The sequence below is a fragment of the Cydia splendana genome, chromosome 23, assembly GCF_910591565.1.
Source record: "Cydia splendana chromosome 23, ilCydSple1.2, whole genome shotgun sequence".
NCBI lineage: Eukaryota > Metazoa > Arthropoda > Insecta > Lepidoptera > Tortricidae > Cydia > Cydia splendana.
In genome coordinates, this window is record NC_085982.1 from 12,045,280 (window position 1) to 12,070,898 (window position 25,619).

The following is a 25,619-nucleotide window of genomic DNA, read 5'->3' on the forward strand; positions in this document are numbered from 1 at the left end:
ACATAAATATTGCGTTTGGAACAGACAGTCCGCGGAATGCTGCTTATATTATTGCATTGCAAGGAAATATTAACGGTATTTTACATTCAAATCTTTCGACTATGTCGGCCTGTTTTTTATTTATTTTAAACATAAGAACAGTCCTATTAGCAATTAAAAAAATAACTTCAGACTGTCAAAATTTTCCACTGTTTTGGCAACCTGCACAATTGAAGTTCTAAGTCGGAGTTTTGCTAGGTACCTACTTCTCGAGCTAAGTATGACATATTTAAGACGGAGTTTTGCATAAGTAGGTGCCTACTTCTCGAGCTAAGTATGACATAAACCTTCATTTGCATTAATTTCAGTTGCAGTTTCAGTTGGAAAGTTTCGTTTAGTTTCAAAGAATAAATACATCTTCGTTAACTTTCCAGTTTGCTGTTTGAATATGCATTGAGACAAATATAGGATGGCTCAAAAATACGTTGATCAAAAACTTTTAAGAGTAATTTTCTCGTTTACACGTTTTTTACAAATTGTCATTAGCAAATTAAAACTTGTCATTTAATTGATACAAAACATATTATGTTCAAAAATATTTCCTTCAGCTTTGCTACAGAAACGCAAAGATTTGTTAAAATTATCAACGACAAAATATGCGACAAAATTGTCGTTTGTGAAGATTTCACACGTTATTTACCGAACTCTTTTTTCCACTAGCTTTTACTTCATGTCATATTGACCATTTTTAACAAAAAACTGTGCGTTACTAGGTATTTCATATTAGTCATGCATTACTATTTCATACTAGACATCAACATATTAATCTTCTTTGCCGTATTCGGCAATGGCGACTCCATCGATATTTTTTGTCCAGATTATGAAACGCTCTAATGCTCTCACAAGCAAACTTTGTTTTGACGATGCGGTCACACCGCAGCGGAGATGTGGGTATACCTACGTGTAAGAAGGCCCAACTGATTCATACTAGTGGCTTTTCTACCACAGGTTGTCATTTGGGTTTAAAGGGGCCCATAGATTATCAGTTCGCCGGACGATATCAGCCTGTCAGTTAAACGCAAAAACTGACAGTTCCGAACAACTGGCAGGCTGGAACTGGTAATCTGTGGGCCCTTTTACATACCTAGGGTTTGCACGACGGATCCGAAATGTATGGGAATATCCGCGGATCCGGATCCAGATCCGGATAATTTCATACATTTCGGATCCGGATTGCAAACCCTATACATACCTGTTCAATGACGAACACACACTTCGACAAGTCAGGCGGTATGTTCTTGTCAGCGATGTTCTTGAGGAAACAGTGCCGGTTGCCGAAACCCTCGGCCGCCAGGCACACGCGCTCGCCGGTGGCCGTGCAAGACAGGCACACATACCTGTTCAATGACGAACACACACTGCGACAAGTCAGGCGGTATGTTCTTGTCAGCGATGTTCTCGAGGAAACAGTGCCGGTTGCCGAAACTCTCGGCCGCCAGGCACACGCGCTCGCCGGTGGCCGTGCAAGACAGGCACACATACCTGTTCAATGACGAACACACACTGCGACAAGTCAGGCGGTATGTTCTTGTCAGCGATGTTCTCGAGGAAACAGTGCCGGTTGCCGAAACCCTCGGCCGCCAGGCACACTCGCTCGCCGGTGGCCGTGCAAGACAGGCACACCATATCTTCCTGTAAAAATAGGGTTCAGTAAAGTAAAAATATCTGAGAGACCGAGCTTTGCTCGGAAGACATATAAAAACTCATAAATGCGCGTTTTCCCAGTGATAAGACCTAGCTAGAGTAGCTAGATCGATTTATCGCCCCCGAAAACCCCCATATAGCAAATTTCATTGAAATTGTTAGAGCCGTTCCGAGATCCCCGAAATATATATATAAATAAACAAGAATAGATAGTAGATAGATATGTATATGTAGTTATTTGTTTTACAAGGGGGCAAAGTTGTTGTTTAACCCCTGGTACAAATCATACAAATGTGGATACCCGAGCAAGCGAAGTGGTTCGAAAATATAGTTTGTCAAAGGACTTTCTCATTTCAAACATAGACAGAGAGAATCATACTATCTTTGTCTTACTAGCACCTAAAAGAAAGAGATAATATCTTCGAGCAACACCGGCTTCCGACACATCGGAAGGGAGGGGCCCAAGCGATATCTCACCGTACAAATCTTTCTGCCATTTTTCGCGGGGGGAAAGGTGCACACAGTCGCACTTCTCACACACTTACATACAAAATCCAATCTGTAATGACGACACAAATACATAGAAAATGACACACGTCAAAGACAAATCTTGCAAACCTCGATCTCTTTTTGTGTACGGACGAGTGACAAGTGTCACAACACGCACACTAACACATTTCCGTTGAAGTATGTTATTGTATTCTGAGAGATGAGAAGTCGGATTTGTCGCTCAACCGATCCGCAATTTGTACTGAGCGAGCAAAATCGATACATCCAACAATATCATGAGACTAAAATATAATAATTGTGTTTGAATGTATTTAAACGTATGATATGTAAAAAAAAATATTACATGTGAAATGTAACACTCTCTTTTTGTAAATTTGATGTCCCCGACCTCTTTTTATAACAAAAAACCGAGCAAACAGGCATTTTTGTGCAGCAGTGTTCACGCGCGCGTCTGGACTCGGTCTAGTGAAAAATCCAAGTGCAACTAGTTTTATTACCCGCGCTAGATTAGATTGACGCGCTAATCTTGTACCTCGGCAGAGGGGAAATAATGCGAATGCCGCCTCCCTTCCGTGTTGCTCGAAGGATAATATAGTTTTTTGTTCTTATTTACAGACAAATTTGGTTTGACCAACTATAGTTTCAAGGCACGAGGGTAAAACAAACGAGTAAACCACATAATTTTTCACTATACCAACGCGAGGAAAATTAGAATTGTAAACGATTCTAAAACAACAACAACCAGCAACATGTCGAGCTAATCGACGTAATAATACATGACGTTTAAAATAATTTTAATAGATTCTAAAACAAATACAAATGTACGTAGTAGTTTGGTATCAATTATGTTTATGGTTTTATTAAAATCTCCCTAATGAACGGTATTTACAGACATATGTAGAAGTTTTTGTGGCATAAACGAGTGTTTGAGAAAATAAAACAATGTCGATATTTCATTTTTCACCACACCAGCTCGGAAAGTGGATTTGTGGACAAAATGTAACTTTCCCATCAGTTTTTGATGAATAAAGAGAGCCTTTACGAGCTGGTGCGATGAAAAAACGTTAACCTAATGAAATACTCGCTTATAACTCTATCGTTTTAATAGGGTTGGCCCTCGCTATTGTGGATAAACGGCAAAATGAAAGCGGCCAGTAACTGAATGGGACCGGTAATTGGACACCGGCAGGGTTGGCACTGACGACTTTTTATATCACTTTTGCTGAATAATGCTAAGCCCGGGCGTTAAAATCGAATCCTTTGGGCATTCAAATATCAAATATCAACATTTATTCAGCAAATAGGCCACAAGGGCACTTTTACACGTCAACATTGAATTTACATACAAGCAAAAATAATAACAAGACATTAACAATTTTATAAAATACAACTAACAATTCAAACTAACGTATTACCAATATTAATATAATTGAATAACATTGACAATGTTAGGGAGGTTTTAAGCTGTAAGTCATTATTTATTAAGTTTTCGAGATTTCATTATAAAAATGTATATTAAAATATTGCTTGTTTTAAAATTACACAGAATAGTTAATGAAGTCAAAAAATATTCTACTATTTCTTCCTATTATTATTATTTTTTTCTATTTTTCTATTTGACGACCGGTCTGGTCTAGCGGGTAGTGACCCTGCCTGTTAAGCCGATGGTCCTGGGTTCGAATCCCGGTAAGGGCATTTATTTGTGTGATGAACACAGATATTTGTTCCTGAGTCATGGGTGTTTTCTATGTATATAAGTATGTATTTATCTATATATGTATGTATATCGTCGCCTAGCACCCATAATACAAGCTTTGCTTAGTTTGGGGCTAGGTTGATCTGTGTAAGATGTCTCCTAATATTTATTTATTTTATTTATTTATTTATTTATTCCTAAAAGTTAGCTAGTCTAGCCGCCCACACATCAAAACTTGCCAAGACAAATGCAATTTTAATTTGTCTAAATAAAGATTCAAATTAGAATGGAGACCTTTTTATTGGCCTCTGGGCGGCTAGAGTTTGAGAACAATTCAGCTTAATTTTCTGGTTGCGACTTTCATTGCCTGCTAATGATCTCGGCGTAGTTTTATTACTGTGTTATAAATTTATAAGGAATAGGAAAATGATGACAATTATAATCTGTGTTAAAAAAACTATAAAGGTGCCAACCCTATGAATAGAAGAAAATCATCTTTTGAAGTGAAATAGAATTGCGCTCAATCTCAAGCTGCTTTTTGTGTGCCTTGCAAATAAGAGAAGCCTTGAACTTTGCCTCCCTTTGAAAATAAACCTTATTCAGTACAAAGTAAGGTTTACAATCAATTGATCGAATAGTGGTTATTTTCAAAGGGAATGCCTGTTCGAAAGTTTTATTCAAGTGGTTAATAAAATGTGGTAATGTCTATTCGGGTAATTCCAAATGTCGAAAACTGTTGGATAATTCCGAAAAGAGACTCTCATTATGATGGAATTTTGGGTGACTTTCATCTGATTTTCGGAATTATCCGACATACGAAATTACCCTTATTCACCTAAATGTTACAGTCGACCAAATCAAATTAAGTATTTTTAACAAGCTTTTTATTAGCTTGCAATGTAACTATTTGGCAAGTTAAATTTGACCCACTTCCCGACTTCCAATGAAGCTGAAAATATGCATACATGAATATAAGTCGGGTGACAATGCAATATTATGGTATAGTCAACTGTAAAAATATGGGTGTAGCCAACTTATTCAAAAATATGTCCCATAGTTGTTAATTCGCTGACATAAAAGCTATGGGACATATTTTTGAGATGATTTGCGCACCCATATTTTTACAGTTTTTGTGGCATAAACGAGTGTTAAAAATATGGGTGTAGCCAACTTATTCAAAAATATGTCCCATAGTTCTTAATTCGCTGACATAAAAGCTATGGGACATATTTTTGAGATGATTTGTGCACCCATATTTTTACAGTTTTTATGGCATAAACGAGTGTTAAAAATATGGGTGTAGCCAACTTATTCAAAAATATGTCCCATTGTTGTTAATTCGCTGACATAAAAGCTATGGGACATATTTTGGAGATGATTTGTGCACCTATATTTTTACAGTTTTTGTGGCATAAACGAGTGTTAAAAATATGGGTGTAGCCAACTTATTCAAAAATATGTCCCATAGTTGTTAATTCGCTGACATAAAAGCTATGGGACATATTTTTGAGATGATTTGCGCACCCATATTTTTACAGTTGACTGTACCATCGAGCTGATCTGATATGGAGACAGGAGGTGGCCATAGGAACTGTGATAAAACAACGAAACCTAATTGTGTTTGGGGTTTTTAGAATTGTCTCGAGGAGTACAGGCCTAACGTTGTTTTTTTTATTTATATTATTAAATAAAGCCGAGTATACATTTGGGTATCTCATCATGTCACTAATGTCCCTATGTCGTGCTGCCCCGCCCTTTTCTGATTTCCCTTCCTACCTCATTTGTATTTAAATTGTATTACTATAATTTTGCAGTATTGTTAATATAATCATACCTCATTGTAGATTTAGGGCCTCGGTTTGCAATTTTTAAGCCCCATTTAGACGGACCAAAAAAATTGCATGCGATTTTCGTTACATTGCGGTTTTTGGTCGTCCGAATTCATTATACTCTGTTATTATAAATAGTAATACAGGGTGAAATTTTAGCCACCATTCATACTCTACGTAGTGACTTTGTAGGTCAACTTGAACAACTTTTATTATGGAACCAATTCCGAAATCAGGAAAAAAAATTTGGCTGTTTCATATATTCCAACTGGTGTGATGCCGCGGATTTCTATGGGACAGTCAAATTTTTTTTCGCGATTTCGGTATTGGTTCTATAGTAAAAGTTGTTCAGTATGACCTATAAAGTCACTACGCAGAGTATGAACGGTGGTTTAAATTTCACCCTGTATATCGAATACTGCATGTAAAGTGTCATTCTATGGAACTTGCTAACTATGTAAACAAAAGTCACTAGTAAATTCATCATTCCGAGACAATTTCAATATGGCGGTTTGTTTACATAGTTAGCAAGTTCCATAACACTTTATGCAAGTTCTTGGACCGTCTAAATGGGGCTTTAGTATTAGGGTATCACAGCTCTGGCTCGTATAAGTCGTTCGTCTATAGTTAGTTGACATTTCCTGACGATATGTGGCAGCATTCTTAACTAAATGTCAGTGTGGCTGCCAAACCCCAGCCGGTTATATATAGGAGCTGACAACAGATCCGTTGTCAAGAGTTCATTGTTCTTTATAATTATAATATTTGACGAATAGAGTCTAGGCTAAAACATTCTATAGAAGCAAAAACAGTCATGACATAAGTCGTGGTTGCCCATTATGGTGTCCAGAAAGCTAGCCGCATTGCCCGCTGGATAGCAGTGGGTCAGTTGAGCGAAATAGTGGGTAGCCTGGTCACTATTAGTAGCCTCCATAAAGCGTTTTGATAGCTCCTTTTTGTATACTACGCCTAGGTAAGCGGTTGCAGCTGCAACTCCAAGGGTGTTACATGCGCGTTGCCGACCCTAACACTCCGCAACCTCGTTGAGCTCTGGCAACCTTACTCACCGGCAGGAACACAACACTATGGGTAGGGATCTAATAGTGTTATTTGGCTGCGGCTTTCTGTAATGTGGAGGTACTTCCCCAGTTGGCCTCTGCTCTAGATCTGGAATGACATCCGCTATACTGTGCCCTATCACACAAAGAGAGATGCCATTCACAGCCCATACCTCTCTTTTGGACGTAGTATAAGGGTCCAAAAAGATCCTTATAGAGGCGACGCGTAGATACTAGCTATACTGCTCCACGATCCCAGAGTTTCCCCAAACGCCGCAAATATCTCTACTACCTAGAGTGACACACGTACGACGTTTGGAACGAAGAGGTTGACATACTTTGCCCAAAAATTAAAATCGGATACGTAATTTTATTACAGATGTAGCGCATAATTATTTTCCTTTGTATTTTCACGGAAACGTACGAACGTGTCTTGCTATTTCAGTCAGTCTCGGTACAAAAAGTACTGAGGTTGATTGAAGTAACATGACAAATACGTCCGTTTCCGAGAAAATACGAAGGAAAAGAATTATGCACTAGATCTGTACCAAACTTAAATGGAGCTGGGCGGGACATGTTGCTAGCATGTGATGACAGAGGGGTTAACAGAATGGTGGCCGCTTTCAGACGAAAGGAGTGCCTGGCGTCCGTTGGCTCGTTGGGTGGACATTCGGAAAATTGCGGGTCACTTCTGGATGAGATTGGCACCGGGATAAGTAGCGTACTCGAAGAGAGGCCTATGGTCAGTACTGGGCTATAAAAGGCTGATATGATGATGATGAAAAATTAAAATAGTAAACTTACCGTACGCAAGAATGAGACATCATCCTGCTCACTTGCTCCCCCCTCCGCTTCCGCCATCTTGTTTATTCACGTTCAACTGTCAGAAATGCTGCTGCATCGCCTGCACACCATATCTGGAAAGATACGCACATGTATGAGTGTTTGTTGCTTTCGATTGGGAAAGATTGCTACTTACAGAAAAAAGGCTATCGGAGAAAAATGCTAAGTACATGAAAAACTGCTACCCAAAGAAAAGTGAATACGAAATATGACGATGAAAAAACTCTATGAGAAAATCCGTTACTACTCAGAAACGTAGCTTGTTAGAATGAATTATACACACCACTATATGTGTAACTCGGGTAAATCCATTCGACCCTCTCAGCAAATGTCTACCCTATTACCTTTTCTTAATACCAAAATCGCATAATCTGACAGATGGATTTATCCGAGTTTGAAGTTAAGCGACTCATATCTAATACTAATATGTTTTGCGGTACCTAATCGAATCCCATAAAAATTAATCACCTAACTATAGATTTTTGTACAACAAGAGATCAAAGTTTGATATTTCTTCGAGTGCTTATTTTGAGTCCCGTGCAAGCGAAAGATGCTATAGTAGACAGTGAGCAAAATCGCATTTTGCTCACTGTTTTTAAGAAGCAAAGTACCCTTGTTCGAGCTGCTGAGGTGAAAAATTAATTACTACTTGACAAAAATAAACAATCATTTTCAATTTCATTTCTAAGAATTATAAAAGTTTGTAAAGATTTTCTTTTCCTATTTGGTTATGTTTAATAATTGTTATTTTCCTTTCGATCGAGTTATCGATCCTTCGAAACATATTTAACAAATTGAGCTGAAAACAAAAATACCTACTATCAGAAAACTTTTTTTAAACGTTGCTGACTTTAATACCTAACTAATAGGTATAATAGAGTTAGACCAAGAAAAGTCTGCAGCGATTTTGACAACCCTCGCAGTGCCAGTGTTATTATAAACGTCAAACTTCTATGAAATTATGACGTATAAATAACACATGCACTGCGTGGGATATCAAAATGGCTTCAGACTTTTCTTGGTCTAACTCTATGAGGTTTTTTAAATTATTTCTTTTTTTTTCCTGCCTACTATTTAGCTTATTTGCATTACAAAACCATTTGCACTACGAGTACAAATACAGGCTAAGCCCAAATCCTTTGTCGTCACGCGACCTTTGTAAAAGACATGATTTAATTATGAAAATGCCCTTGGTTTGAATGACACGCTTCATTTTGCCCCTTGAGGAATAAATAAATACTAGTGGCTCCGTGAGCTGTAGAACCATTATGACCATTTCCAGAAAAATAATTAGAGACAACCATAATATTATATCGGTTCAAAATTTTGTTCTAACTGACAGGCCGATACCGTCCGGCGGACTGTTTAATCAGTGGGCCCCTTAAAATGCAACTTTCTTATCAGTTTTTGAACAATCATGAGAGCCTTTCAGCTGGTGTGGTGAAAATTATATTGTTAGGAAATGCATCCTCACCTAAGTAAGTAAATATTCTTTATTGCACCAATAATTATACATGTAAAACTACAAAGAAATTTTAACGGAAAAATAGAACCAGGTAACAACAGGCGGTCTTATCGCTAAAAAGCGATCTCTTCCAGACAACCTTTGGGTAGCAGGAAATGTAGAACTCAAACAAAAATCAACATGTAGTGCACGGAGCGAAATATGGAGACTATTAAACACAAACACACATATTACATACTACTTACATTAGCATATTACCTAACATTTTGAATAGGTAGGTAACTACTCGTATTTCTTAACCCCTTCACAGCACACAATTTCAGAGCGCCGCCGTGCAGAGACGGCGGCGCGCGCGCTACTACTGTAAGCTCAGGACGTGTATAGACGCCCTAGATCATAAATAATACTAGCAGGCTTCCGCTAGGGCTAGGTCTATTAGTGTATTGGCTAAGGATCGATCAAATAGTACAGTCACCTGCAATAATGTGTTACACAACGAAGGCTGCAAAAATATCTGACACGATTTTGTTTGTAAAGCCATAAGAGCGAGTTACATATTTTTGGGGCCTTCGAAGAGTAACATATTATTGCAGGTGACTGTACATTGCACAGCTTGTAATTAGCTATCACCAGAGATCGGACAAATTTGCGTCATTGCTCGCAATAATGTGGACATGACTCCAAAATTGATTAAATAATTAATCCTTCCTTCTTCCTCGCGTTATCCCGGCATTTTGCCACGGCTCATGGGAGCCTGGGGTCCGCTTAATTAACAACTAATCCCAAGAATTGACGAAGGCACTAGTTTTTACGAAAGCGACTGCCATCTGACCTTTCAACCCAGAGGGGAAACTAAGCCTTATTGGGATTAGTCCGGTTTCCTCACGATGTTTTCCTTCACCGAAAAGCAACTGGTAAATATCAATGATATTTCGTACATAAGTTCCGAAAAACTCATTGGTACGAGCCGGGGTTTGAACCCGCGACCTCCGGATTGAAAGTCGCACGCTCTTACCGCTAGGCCACCAGCGCTTCTAAATAATTAATCATTTAATTAATTTCTTACCTGAGGTTTAATTTTGATTCCTAATCAATAAATAACACAAAGAATTCTTATAATGTAAATTTATTAAAGAAAATAATCCGTATCTTTTCCAAATTTTCTGTAGGTACTCATTTTATTATATCAAAATTATATTTAAGTGATATTTATTGACTACGGAACAAAATTAAATCTCAGGTAAAATTTTTAATTAAAAAAATAGTTAAATGATTAATTATTTAATCAAATTTGGAGTCATGTCCACATTCTTGCGAGCGATGACGCCAATCTGTCCGATCTCTGGCTATCACTTAGGCGGTCTCCACATTGGATGCGGATAGGTTTTGATTTACCTTCATGACATGACCCTAATTGGATTAAACAACATAAGTACAGAATTATATTGTATGTATGTAACACATGTCGTGTGGCTTGCGTGTAAAAACTAGGCGTTGGCTGCTTAGATTAATTTTCTTTACATCGAAATAGTTGTTGAATTAATCTAGATTACTAGTGGCTCTGTGAGCTGTAGACCTCGCGAGCAGAATTTTGAAACTGAATAAATGTATGGTTCCGTTGTTTTGAAGAATTTAGAGAATCTAATTTTACCATAAAAACTTAACTATCAATTGCTTACAAAATTCGGGAATTGGTTTAGAAATGCGACCTGTAGAGTAGAACATATGGACATACGAAACAATTTTTGGCTAACAGGCCAATTCAAACTTACACTGATATCAGAAAGACATCTAACTGATGTCATTTAGTTATCGTGCATTTCACTCGTTCTTGTCCGTACATGTATTGGCGCAAGCGAGACGCACGATGACTACTAAATAACATGATAAAAATATCATCCCGATGTCAGTGTACGGTCGATGCCCCTTAAGTATACACGTCGCCATACTAATTGTATAGAAAAGTGGATAGAGTTAGACCAAGAAAAGTCTGCAGAGATTTTGACAGCACACGCAGTGCCAATGTTATTTGTGCCAGTGTCAAAATCTCTGCAGACTTTTCTTGGTCTAACTCTACCTATGTTAGGAAACCAACATTACCTTTGAATTAACCTGTACGGTTACCATCAGTTTGTCACTGACATAAACGCCGTCGAGAACGTAATTTACTTTCTATACATCCCGTTTGCACTAATATGCGAGTGCGAGCGAGATGTATAGAAAGTAAATTACGTTCTCGACGGCGTATATGTCAGTGACAAACTGATGGTAACCGTACTGTAAACTGCTTCGTGCGCGAGCGTGGCCCATAATTTCCGAAAATCATTTTTTCTTCGAGGCAATTACTCCGTTCTCATATTTTGCGTTGCCCATAATTTCCCGAAATCATTCATTCTCGGTAGCAATTACTCCGTTCCCATATTTTCCCAATGGTTTTCTTCCGCAATCGCCTATTTTTAATATTTTTAAATTAATCTTTTCCTTATAGTTTTCGTTCTTTTAAATATCTAGGATAATATTTTTTGTTACTGTATGTTAATAGTGTAGTAATTATATTTGTTACTTGTAGGTATTTCACATACAACAAATATCAAAAACACTAAAATTAAAACATAATCTAAAAAACTACAAGTAAAAAACCAAACGCTGTCAGCCAATAACTCTAACCATACCTATCTCTGGGAGCAGATTCGTTTTTAGGGTCATCAAAAAAAAAATAACCCTAACCTACCTATCTCTGGGAGCAGTTTCGTTTTTAGGGTCATCAAAAAAAAATAACCCTAACCTACCTATCTCTGGGAGCAGTTTCGTTTATACGGTCATCAAAAAAAATAACCCTAACCTACCTATTTGAAAAAAACCTGGTTATTTTTACCACTAGCATTAAAAAAAAGAGAAAATATGGAGATAGAGAATATTTAGTTAATGAAAAAAAAACCTACTGGTTATTTTAACTACTACTGGGATTAAAAAGAAAAGGGAATAATTGAGAAAAGGAAAATTTAGTTTATGAAAAAATGTACACGAAAAATTAAATAAAGCGAAGAAATTCCACTGGGAAAAAATGAGAACGGAGTAATTGCCTCGAAGAAAAAATTATTTGCGGAAATTATGGGCCATTTTAGCGAGGCGATCCAAATTAAAAGGTTCAAAGTCTAACTAACATTATTGTCTAACTAACATTATTGTTAGTTAGACTTTGAGCCCGGGAAAGCGCAACGTACGAGCAACCTACAGCTAGTTCTAGCCCTAGGCAATGTTAATCCCTGCGATTTATGGATGGTGACCGCCCATGCTATAAACGTAAGTGGAAATTGACTCCTGGAACAGCCATGCCCTTGAACTAAAACCGCTAAAAAATGTTCAAACAAAAACTCAAACGAATACGCTTACCTCGCGCTTCGCGCTCGCTTGATCAATCACCAATACGATGTTTAAGTGCAAAAAAAAAATAAAAAAAATTTGCATTTATTGGGGATCGAACCGGGTACCTATTCCCATATGCTTGCTTGTAAGCGTCTTTCCAACTGCGCTATGATAGCATTTAGATGAGCTGACGAAATTTGGTTACTTATTCTCGAGTAAGAATTTAAATATCTAATCTAAAGAGAATAAAGTGTATAGGGGACGTGCATGAACTATAGGGGGCAGCACAGGAGCCGTCAGATCTTTGGCGCGAAGCGTAAATGTGACGTTTATGCTTCCGATGTAGCCCACAAGATGACAGAACGTACTATGCATAAGGAAACGTACCTACAAGAACGGTAGATGGTAGAACTTGTTTTGGCAATGTACATTTTTCCGATTCAGGCCACAAGATGGCAGACCCTCCAACGCGCACGGTCCCTATATGTAGTAGAGGGTTATTGTCATACTAAATTTTGTAGTCACAGTAAATTTACTGCCATCTTTCGATACAGGATTAAAATGAAAATGAAAAAAAGTTATCAATAAATGTATATATGTATGGATAAATGTTTTTTTTTATTTTTAGAACGCCATATGATTTTGACCCATGTTCTTTTACTGATATGAGTAAAAATTGTTAAATATAAAATGGTGTCGCCATCTAGACGAGCATAGGCCAAAGGTATGGCGCCGTATATTCAAGAATCAAATTTTCTTTAAAGCGCAAAAAGCCATCATCTGTTGCAAAAAATAAACGAATGCGCTTAGCCCGCGCTTGATAAATAAAAAATACGACTTTTTTCATTTTTTCAAAATAAAAAAATAAAATAAAAAACAACAATTGATACGAAATTTAAGTATAAAAAAATACAAAAAGTTATGTAGCAGCATACAATTACGTGGGATGGAACCAGGGACCTCCCTATGCAAACAAAAAAGCGAACGTTTGCAAAATGCGCCATGATAGTTCTTACTAAAGCTGACGAAATTTAGCTACTCATTCTCAAGTAAAAACTAAATATCTAAATACCGCCGAAACCAGTGATACAAATTTTCTGAATTTTTGGCCTATTAATCTATAAACATATATCAAAAAGAAAAAACTCTTATGATATCGATACGACTATTTGTTTAGGCGCCAGGTATCACGACTCCGCCATTTTTAAAAATTTCCAAAAACCGGATTGACAAAAAAATTTTATTTAGTCATAAAATTCGGTCACAAAATTTCACGAGAATCGGTTAAGAATTGCGACCTGTAGAGGAGAACATCCGGACATACGAAAGCAAAATGCCCGAGTCAAAACGTAGACCTTCGCTTCGCTTCGGTCAATTATATTAACCTACTTCTTCTTCAGTCGGTCCCTCAATACTGAGGATCGTGACATCATATCCTTCTGTTGAAGACCAGGTTCCTCCATAGGGTTCTGTTCCCCGAAAAGCGCATGGCTCCGTGCATCAGTTTTATGTGCATAGGTGCCGTAATTTGAGCACTCCGTCTAATAGGAGGAGGGTCCTGACTTCACTTGACTTTAATCTATTCTGCTTTTCCCTAAGGTTGAGTGGCAGAGAATGCCTCATGGCTCATGCTTGTTACCCATTATAACTTCTTTATCACTAGGACACACAACACAGCACAGTTTTTATAAGTGACACTATATAATATATATTTACAATGAAAGTCCTGTAAAATCTTATATTTGTTTTGGAGACACGTAGTACAGGTCCGTCTGGCACGAGCGCTCAGCCATCACTGTCTCATTTCGAAAGAGGGACGGAGACAGAGTTGCAGGCCGTAAATCGATATTTTGTTACGATAGAATTAGTCGATGTTTATTTATTTTAAAAATATTGCCTCAAATTATCGAAATTCTAAAGCTGTCAAATTACTATTATAATTATGATTGATTTTTCTCCTTTTTTTGTTTCATAGTGTCACATAGTAAAGAAACGAGTAAAGTTGGAGTATAAATTCGAATTGGAGGTTACTTTGGGAATAAATTGTATCGAGCGAAGTGTTATGAATCGTGTATCGAAAGCTGTGTTATTAAAGATAATATAATCAAGAATTATATTTATTTTTCCCACGTCTACAACTATCACCGTTTCTTAGAAAAATAGGATAATTATTGGGGTATTTTTACATTTCTGGCTCAGGGAACGGCCTTAAGTTTTGTTTTTGTGCAATAAAGTTAAGAATATCTGGGAGACCGAGCTTTGCTCGGAAAGCATACAAAAAAGCGCGTTTTCCCAGAGATAAGACCTAGCTAGATCCATTTATCGCCCCCTAAAACCCCCATATAGCAAATTTCATTGAAATCGTTACAGCCGTTTCCGAGATCCCCGAAATATATATAAATATATATAAATATATATATATATATATATAAACAATTGCTCGTTTAACCTTTTGGACGCCAATGACCGATATATCCGCACCGCAGGTTCAACGCCAAAGACCGATTAATCGGTCACAGACCCCAGAGCAACATAGACCTACGTGCATATGCATAAAGTTCAATTTCAGTTTTAACACTTCGGTGACGTGGCGTCCGAGTGACTGCTTTTGTGTTTGGCATGGCGTCGAAAAGGTTAAAGGTATAAGATAAATAAATAAATATACTTGGGTAAAAGCTATTGAAGATAAATACGATACATCATACCGAATATTTCACACCTCCAAACCATTTACTCATCCTATATACAGAATATTAACGACCCTTAGCCCTTAGGGTGGTATTCCATTTGTCCAATATCTTGGTTGAAATGTGTATTTGTGTCTCACATTTTGCTTAATGAGAAAATGAGACGCAATGCACATGTGACGACCGGTCTGGCCTAGTGGGTAGTGACCCTGCCTGCGAAGCCGATGGTCCTGGGTTCGAATCCCAGTAAGGGCATTTATTTGTGTGATGAACACTAATATTTGTTCCTGAGTCATGGGTGTTTTCTATGTATATAAATATCAGAAATAAGTATGTATTTATCTATATAAGTATGTATATCGTCGCCTAGCACCCATAGTACAAGGTTTGCTTAGTTTGGGGCTAGGTTGATCTGTGTAAGATGTCCCCAATATTTATATTTATTTATATTTATATTTATATGACAGGTAATACTACGCTTTGATAAGTATGCGCACATTTGCCCAGCTTTTTAGGACAAAACACTTAAAAGTAGGTACATGAGATTTATGAGCTGAATACAACGTGTCATAGTACCGCTGTTTGTAAGTACAGTCACCTGCAATAATATGTCACACAACGAAGGCCGCGAAAATATCTTACACAATCTTATTTGAAGAGCCATAATAATTTTGTCCATACTTCTTTTGTTACAATACTTACAATTTAAGTCTAATTGTTCTTTCAAATTCTAACTGATTATGTAATACGGGCAACCACTGGGGCTGCAACACAGTGTAAACTAATGCAGTCTCCAGGGCTCCCACTTCATATATGGCATGTATGTTTTTGAACGATAAAGATTTATTTATTATTTATTTAATATAAGAGCGTGTTACAGTTACATATTTTTGCGGCCTTCGAAGAGTATGTTATTATTGCAGGTGAATGTACACTGTTTAACAAGGTAATCAAGAAGTGGTAAAGTCAAGTGTAAAAATATGGGTGCACTCACAATTGCTCTTATGACAACGAATTACAAACATATATATGATGGTGGTGAAATGACTCAAATGGTCATGAGTCCGTACTCATGACTCGTCGGAAGTTGCTGCGGAACGCAAGCGCCATCTGTGGCGCTGTACGGAGTCTAGGAGAGGGGGCACGAGAATGGCGAGAGGTCATTCTACTTCCAGCAGTGGAACAGTGCGCTAGTCTCTTAGGAACTGTACCGCATTTCGTCTGAACTACCTAGCCTACCTATTGATTTGTGATTAAAATTTAAATTAAGTAAGTTGTTTAAAAATACCTCAATAATAAAATAAAAACAGTGTTTTCTTGAGTTTTAATTTTGATAATCAAGTATGTCCGATGAAGACCTCGACCCTCCTGATCCGTCATATATATATATTATATATATTTGAGTAAGTTGTATTGTATGCACCCATATTTACACACTCAACTGTACTAATGGTTCAAGATGGCGTCACGTGACCGCTTTTCGATGCAAAAGTCTCTTTTTGCTCTCTGAATAACATCATTTTTAGGGTTCCGCACCCAAAGAGTAAAAACCCTATTACTAAGACTCCACTGTCCGTCTGTCTGTCTGTTGAGTTAAATTATTTTTTCTTAAAAATACAATGAAAATATTAACCATACAAAATAATTCGGCCCGCAATGTAAAGCAACACACAATGTTACGAGATAAGAGCTTTTAAAGTACTCGTAACTGTCAACGCTTGTTGGCAGTTACTATAAAAAGCTAGTACCTCGAAATGTAATTTGTCATGTTATGTCTCGTAATGTTTGCAGTACAGTCGCCATCAGATATATAGGAGCGGCCAAGGTGTTCACAATATCTGAACACGCGCTCTAACGCCCTGACAATTGAGGCGTGTTCCGATATTTGTGAGCACCTTGGCCGCTCCGATATATCTGATGGCGACTGTACTGCAAACATTACGAGACATAACATGACAAAGTACATTGCTGCTCGGTAAATTAACAAAAATTAATTACGGGGTCATAATTAAGTGTAACTTAAACAAAACATGGTTTAATTGGTTTAATTATTCGCCCGTATTGGATTTACACACTATAGGCTGAATCAATAAGGCCTGTTATATTCCGTAACGTGTCGAAATTCCATCGAGTCATCCGATATCGCTTAGCGTTCAGTTCATGACATTCATTCATCTCGATTAAGACTTCATCCATCAAAATCATCAATCAAACCGTTCCCGCCTCCTGTCAGTCTTTCATTCACATATGTAACTGAAAACAACTGAAAAAGGAACCGTTCAAAATATTTTTTGATACACACTTTTATTGCCGACTGTACTTTTTCTCCTTTTTTTTAGAAGGCTGGCCACCAAAAAGCTAGTGGTAAATATCATATGATATATCATACTAGCTTTTTGGTGAAGGAAAACATCGTGAGGAAACCTGCATACATCTGCGAAGAAATTCAAAGGTGTATCTGAAGTCCCCAATCCACATTGGGCTAGCGTGGGGACTATAGCCCAAGCCCTCTCGTGCATGAGAGGAGGCCTGTGCCCAGCAGTGGGACGTATATATAGGCTGAAATTATTATTATTTATTATTAAGAGCGTGTAAAGGTAATTTCGAACACCTCGCCCGCTTAGCTATTTCTGTATCTGACTATGACTGCATAGGTATCTATTTTGTTCACGTTGGAGGTTGATTAAAACGGATCACCGTGTAGCTAGTTTGTTAGTGCACGACACCTTGCACTTTGTGACTATGCGCTGAAACTTGGCACAGTTGATTCTTAGCTGGTCATGAGCAGATAAAGACCGGGAGACCTCGAGAGCCACGTCTCATTTAGTGGGGGGGAGGGGGGCAAGTTCAACGCCGCCGCGCTTCACTTGGAACAACATTTCTCTAAAACTGTACCTATTAGGGCATGTGATATATCATTTTCGGATAAATTAAGGATGAGGAATTTTTTTTTGGAACCAAAACAATACACTTTCTAACAAAAAAAAAAACATAAAGTAGAAAAGACAAAAAAACGTATCTTGGATTTTTTCATAATTACCAATTTTTTTTTAAAGTGTAGTAGGAATCTGAAAACAAAAAATATGTTTGTAAAGCTACACTTATTACGTTTAAGAAAATATATAGTTTATTATACAAAACTGTTGTTACATGGGAGATAAAAAATAATATTAAGCGTGGGCCAGAGTGATCTCAATACAAAATATTATTAATGTGGGAAAGTTACTTAAAATTTGTTCTACAATCGTTTATTTTTTTTGTTTTTCGTAAATAACTCGTAAACGGTAGCCCACCGCAAAAAAATATCTTTTACGTAAATAATCTGTTTCAGATTTCTTATAAAATAAGTGCTACTTTTTTTCGCTAAGATCAATATTAAAAAAAATATTGAAGGTAGAAAATAAATACTAAGGTCCCCTTTTTTAGTCATTCGTAAATAACTCGTAAAGGATGGCCAATAGCAAAATATATTTTAACACATGAATAATTAGCATAAAATTTTCTACAAAAAAGGTTATTCAAACTTTTTCGCTAGGATCAATATTTAAAAAGGGGACCTTAGAATTTATTTTCTCTCTTTAATATCGTTTTTAATATTGATCCTAGCGAAAAAGTTTGAATGACCTTTTTTGTAGGAAATTTTATGTAAATTATTCATGTACTAAAAAATTTTTTGCTATTGGCCATCGTTTACGAGTTATTTACGAATGACTAAAAAAGGGGACCTAAGTATTTATTTTCTCCCTTCAATATTTTTTTTAATATTGATGGTAGCGAAAAACAGTAGTACTTATTTTATAAGAAATCTGAAACAGATTATTTACGTAAAAGATATTTTTTTGCTGTGGGCTACCGTTTACGAGTTATTTATGAAAAACAAGAAAAATAAACGATTGTAGAACAAATTATAAGTAACTTTCCCACATTCATAATATTTTGTATTGAGATCACTCTGACCCACGCTAAATGTTATTTTTTATCTCCCATTTATCGACAGTTTTGTATATTAAACTATATATTTTCTTAAACGTAATAAGTGTAGCTTTACAAATATATTTTTTGTTTTCAGATTCCTACTACACTTTAAAAAAAAATTGGTAATTATGAAAAAATCCAAGTTACGTTTTTTTGTCTTTTCTACTTTATGTATTTTTTTTGTTAGAAAGTGCATTGATTTGGTTCCAAAAAAAAATTCCTCATCCTTAATTTATCCTAAAATGATATATTACATGCCCTAATAGGTATAGTTTTGGAGAAATGTTGCTCCAAGTGAAGCGCGGCAGCGTCGAACTTTCCCCCTCCCCCCCCACTAAATGAGAGGTGGCTCTCGACGGCTCCCGGTCTGTATCTGCTCAAGACCAGCTACGAATCAACTGTGCCAAGTTTCAGCGCATAGTCTCAAAGTGCAAGGTCCCCATACAACGGTGTGCAGTAACAAACCAGCTAGTGGCGTAATTAGATCCCTGGATATTTAGGTAGGTAATTAACTGAGCGGCAAATAAGGCTGTATCTATGTACTTAAAAAAAACAACGGGATGCACTCCGGGAGTGCCGGCAGAAGTGAAAACTCAACGACATTGTTACTCAAAATAATAATAACAGCGCCATCTAGTGCAAAATGTCTGCGCACTATGTATAATTGAGGTTAACGCCATGTAGCGTTATTTCGTAGCATTACTTGAAACCCCTAAGCACATCACTGTGAGTACTACAGTTATATTAATACCAGTTTGAGGGAAACTCACTAGATGGCATTTAAATCAAACACAATGACATTCTCCGTCACACGTGACGTCACGCAAGCGCCCTGCGCCGCCTAAACGAAACAGCAGGCTCAGGCATACATTTTCGCCGCGCGGTAGAAAGAGAGGGTTACGCCTTACGCTGTCTCGAGTTTAACATTTTTTCCCCACCTCAAAAAGTGCACAGCGCCGCTAAAGAAGTTTTCACTTCAAAAACATTTATTTCAAGCTTTCGCTCATATCACACTTACATAATAATATTTACATTATAAAATTCGGACTTAAAGAGTATCTTCTTCTTCCTCGCGTTATCCCGGCATTTTGCCACGGCTCATGAGAGCATGGGGTCCGCTTGACAACTAATCCCAAGAATTGACGCAGGCACTAATTTTTACGGAAGCGACTGCCATCTGACCAAGAGGGGAAACTAGGCCTTATTGGGATTGGCCCGGTTTCCTCACGATGATTTCCTTCACCGAAAAGTGACTGGTAAATATCAACTGATATTTCGTACATAAGTTCCGAAAAACTCATTGGTATGAGCCGGGGTTTGAACCCGCGACCTCCGGATTGAAAGTCGCACGCTCTTACCGCTAGGCCACCAGCGCTTTTTTCGCACGCTCTTATCGCTAGGCCACCAGCGCTTTTTTTCATGTACTTAGAGACTATAGAGTTCGTTAAAAGAGATATTTGCAGATGGCCTAGACAATTCAGTAGGTATATTAAACACTCAAACATACATAATGATAATAGCGCGGCCAGCCAAGAAATAAAGTGACAGGAACTATTAAAAAATCCGTTTAGTGCCAACGAAAAATGGCTTTGAAAGTGATTTTTGGCAACCCTGTTTGACCGACTTCACGGGTCGAGGCAGCTCGTATGAAAAACAAGGAAACTCGTCAATAATCAAGGGATTTTCAACTTTATCTCCTTGTGAAAAAGAATATGTAGAAAGCATTGTTAATGCGGCAGTTGCGCCAAGAAATCTAGGCACTAATCAAACGAAAGACGACTTTATGACTATGGCATAAAGACTGTATAGAATGCATTAATAATATGGTGGGTATCTCATTATTTTAATCATGTCCATGTCCAACCCTATTAAACAGCTGAATTGCGATGCGATGTTGTGAAAAAATAAAAAGTCACAAAACGTTGCTAATTATTTTGAACCTTACGATTGAATACATAAAATTGAAATTACAATGGCACGCACGGATTTAAAATGTTCAAAATTTCTTTGTAAACGTCAAGTCATATGAAGAATAATTTCAACGAAATGCTTGCACGGCACGCTCGCTTCGCACGCTTTCTTTGAATTATTCATGACTGAATCTAGAATGAGATTACACTAGGATCTAGGTTTTTATTTAAGTACTTACTGCTCATCCAGTTGCATTTTATGCAATGTTTTTTAAGGGTTCCGTACCTATAAGGTAAGGATCTGTCCATCTGTCTATCACATCGTTAAATATCTCCTACCAAAGGCTATGTGCTACCAAAGGCCATAACGTCAGAGTAAGCTATAAGTGAATCTGCCCCAAGTCACAAAATAAATAATAGTATTACGACAGATATGACCGCTAGATGGCGCAAGCGCGAGCACTAGAGCAGGCGTCCGTTCCGTAGCGGTGCGCGGCAACCACTAAGGCTAGACACCAATATTGGTGTGGGCCGCATGTACTTGTAGCGACGCGACGAAATCGCGGAGAGAGCTACGCCTGCCCAAGTAAGTTTTGGCATGCAACGTTTTAACATAATAAAACGCGTAAAGTGCTCTTATGCTGGTCCGACCATAGAGAAAAAAAAAACCGGACAAGTGCGAGTCGGATTCGCCCACCGAAGGTTCCGTACATTGTAGAATTTGTTGTTATAGCGGCAACCGAAATACATCATCTGTGAAAATTCCAACTGTCTAGCTGTCACGGTTCGTGAGATACAGCCTGGTGATAGACGGACGGACGGACGGACGGACAGCGGTTTCTTAGTAATAGGGTCCCGTTTTACCCTTTGGGTACGGAACCCTAAAAATACATAGATTGCTCACTCCATACATCAGTTTTAGAACCAAAACTACTATTATTTTCGTAGTCTACATCTAGCATCGAGTAGCGGAATTATGAGTACTGCTACTTGACAAATAGATGTTCCGACGACCGAAAAGTCTAATGCTCGTACACAATTTTCAGCTAATACTCCTATTATAACCGGAACTCTATTTTCAACTCCTTCTGCTTTTAATATTAGTTGTAAATTGTTATTCAATACAATTTTCGTGAGTCGCGACAGTAGAGAATTCTAGTATGTATTCTACCATGTTTTATTAGACCATGCTAGCTGGTACTCTATTCCGAGATTCGTGAATGACCTAACTGACACGGGCCTACGTCATCATGCTGTTTACAGGTTCTCAAACTTTAAAATGTGGGAGAATTTTAACCAACGGTGAAAATTATTTTAACGGCATTAATTTTAAGTTATTCATGTAGAAACATGAATAACTTAAAATTAATGCCGTTAAAATAATTTTCACCGTTGGTTAAAATTCTCCCACATTTTAAAGTTTGAGAACCTGTAAACAGCATGATGACGTAGGCCCGTGTCAGTTAGGTCATACGCGAATCTCGGAATAGAGTACCAGGCGGAGTATATTATTATACCATGGACCATGGTATCTAGTAGTATTACTGATAATTCCGCTACTCGATGCTAGATGTCGCCTGCAAACTTCAAACTTCAACACTTATTCAGCAAATATGCCACAAGGGCACTTTTACACGTCAACATTGAATTTACATACAAGCAAACATAACTAACTGCAACTACCAATTCACTGCCTTGCCTCACTGCGAAAATAATAGTCGTTTTGGTATCAAATCTGATGTATGGAGTGAGCACTCCACTCTATTCTTACTATATTTCTCTATGGTCTGACTTAACTCTCAGGTCGCCAGTGCGTTGGGATTGAAACACATGTCCGCATTAAATCCCAGTTTCCGACGTAGCATGCATTATGCATGCACTATTGCTTCCGGATAAAGGCGCCTACACATGCAACTCTCAGTTCGCAGTCCGTTCACTGAGGGGACTACTAACTCAGAACTCTAACAATAGAGCAGCATTTCCCAAACTATGAGTCGCGACCCATTGGTGGGTCTACTAGGGCTGAGCGTTACCAATAATATTTTATGCCCCTTTGACGGAGAGGTGGGTCCCGAAATTGGCAGTTTTTGTTAGGTGGTAGGAGCCCAATCAGCATTGGGAAATTTGGCAATAGAGAGTTCAAACTAATGCATGTTTCGAAATCGGAATTGGTTTAGCTAAAAAAAAATATTTTACGAACCAACGTAACTGGAAGTCTTTGGCTAAAAATAATTTTTGTTCGTTCAGGTATTTTTGAATAGCTTGACCGCTCCGATATATCTGACAACGATAAATCTGTTACTAGCTTCTTACTTAACACATTCATTGCCAACCAGGCAAACAAGATATCCGCGCCAGGTCACAACAATTTCGTCATATAAAGCTGTAGTACCACGATCCCGACTACCGGGTCGTCCGGCCTGGGAACGAAACCATAAAATACCCGATAGTCGGGTTTGCGGCACTGAATGTGTTACAATCAGTACATGAACACGTGATATTCGCTTTTCGCGAAACCCATAACATCAATCTCTGATTAATTGATAATAGATCTTATTGTGTTTTAAATAAGGTTTAAATTCCCAGCTACCCCAGTTTACAGCGACAATGGTATGTAGTCACTTGGCAGTCGCCCAAACGGGGACAATCACACCAGATTACCTAAACCTCGTATTTTACCCCAACGTGTGTTTCATTGTAAAATCAACCGTGTTGAGTTGCACTTTCAGTTCAATTTCAAGCAACATGAAAACGAGATACGATTTCGTGAAAGTAATTAGTCTACTGACTAAGCTCTCAAACAAAAAGCGACCTTGTGGGGTTAAATATAAAGTTCAAAATTAAACGTTGGAGCGAGAAAAGAGTTAGTAAAAGTGATTTACTGTACACTTTGTGTTTATCAAAAATGGAAAAGTATCCATAAAATGTCCCAGTGAATTGTGGGAATTCGGGATTTTCTGGAACTTCTAAAGGGGTGAAAGGGTAAAATGCCCATCACGCAAAGTACCGGACAACGGTAACCGTAGTATAACTCGAGCATTCCATGAAATTGTCTACCGTTTGTCCCGCACAAAACGCGAATTTTCTGAAGATTTGCGGGTATAAGAGTTTCCTTTTCTATGACAAATGGTCAAAAATGTGCACAGAAAAATAATCGCCTGCATTAAATGCCCAAAAAAAAGTCGCAACACAGGAAATAAAATGCGTTTGTACGGGACAGCCCGTGGAATGCTCCAACTACACACGACTAACCAATAAATGTAAACATTTTTGTACAGTCGCCATCAGATATATCGGAGCGGCCAAGGTGTTCACAATATCGGAACATGCACTAACGCCTTGACAATAGAGGCGTGTTCAGATATTTGTGAGCGCCTTGACCGCTCCGATATATCTGATGGCGACTGTATGTTTTGCAAATAAGCTTCTTTTTCTATCTCTCTATCTATAAGGCTAAGATGAGAGAAAGAGAAAAACCAATTTCATAAACTAACAAATAAACATTTATACCCTATTCTCAAGACTTAGTACCTATCCACTCTATCTCAGTTGCGAGCTACATGTTTCATTTCCCGAGAGACCCTACCTACTGCCCGCCAAGATTTGTAGCTACTAAAATATCCAAACAAGACCTTATTACATTGCAATAGGGTTCAGATTATCACTACTTCTCTGTTATCTATAGTACTGTATAGTATAGTCAAGGTCAAAAGTATCCATACAATACCTACTAGGAAAATATGTAAAAACGATTTTTTTTTCCAAGTGTACATATAGTTAAGAGCGTAATATATCTAGAGCAGGGTCTCCAAACTTTTTTAAGTGAGGGCCATATTGCGCTTCAGAATTTTCGCGCGGGCCACCGCCGGCGCCGTGGGGAGGGGTGGGGTGTATCTGGTTGCTGCTGTTAGGGCTGAACACCTGGAGCCTGGCTCTCGCGGGCCGGATTGGACCGCTGTCGGCGGGCCGGATTGGAACGCTTCGCGGGCCGGATTTGGCCCGCGGGCCGGGGTTTGGAGAGCCCTGATCTAGAGTATCTAGCTCTAGATATATTTATATTGATACTTATTGAAATAAAATTTTACAGCATTACAGCTAAGGGGCGCCAATGCGCTGTAAAATTAAGTAAGTAATAAAAAAAGCTATAGGTATTAAAATTATAAGATAAATATGACAGTAGTAATTCATAAGCTACCTATGTTGATTCGCAAAAACGTAAAAATTCTTTATAAAGTTTATGACTCTGGTCGGCAAACAAGTCGCAGTCAGGTGCAAAAGATAAAAAAATATTGAGGAGTGTCCGGGAACGGACAATTGGAGTTGGAGAGTACTAATAGACCGCGGGCCACGAGCAAATATCGTCAGTCATCGCCTCCCGCTTGATACTTTGTCAGATGATGCTATCATGAATTAAAAAAATAGTCAGGCGGTTGTATCGCGGTGGAAAGACCGTCAGTGGATAATGTCCGCAAATCCATAAGGCGTTTATTGAAATGCCTGATGAAATCCTACATGCAAAGTTTCATGATTTAGTTATTACTATAATAAAAAGGTACAGCGCTTATTTTTTACATGTTTATGCAAGTAGCTGACGGTC

The 25,619-nt window shown here is 38.0% G+C and overlaps 1 protein-coding gene across 1 annotated transcript in view; it reads right to left on the reverse strand.

Moving 5' to 3' along the window:
• LOC134801880 (ryanodine receptor) overlaps nucleotides 1-25,619 on the reverse strand; it is a 228,446-nt gene that overhangs the window by 173,771 nt on the left and 29,056 nt on the right. The window contains exons 2-3 of the mRNA XM_063774533.1: nucleotides 7,581-7,693; nucleotides 1,522-1,671 (exon numbers count right to left, since the gene is read on the reverse strand). Of these exons, the coding sequence (XP_063630603.1) occupies nucleotides 1,522-1,671; nucleotides 7,581-7,637 (207 nt within the window). The 5' untranslated portion in view covers nucleotides 7,638-7,693. The remainder of the gene's footprint in view (nucleotides 1-1,521; nucleotides 1,672-7,580; nucleotides 7,694-25,619) is intronic.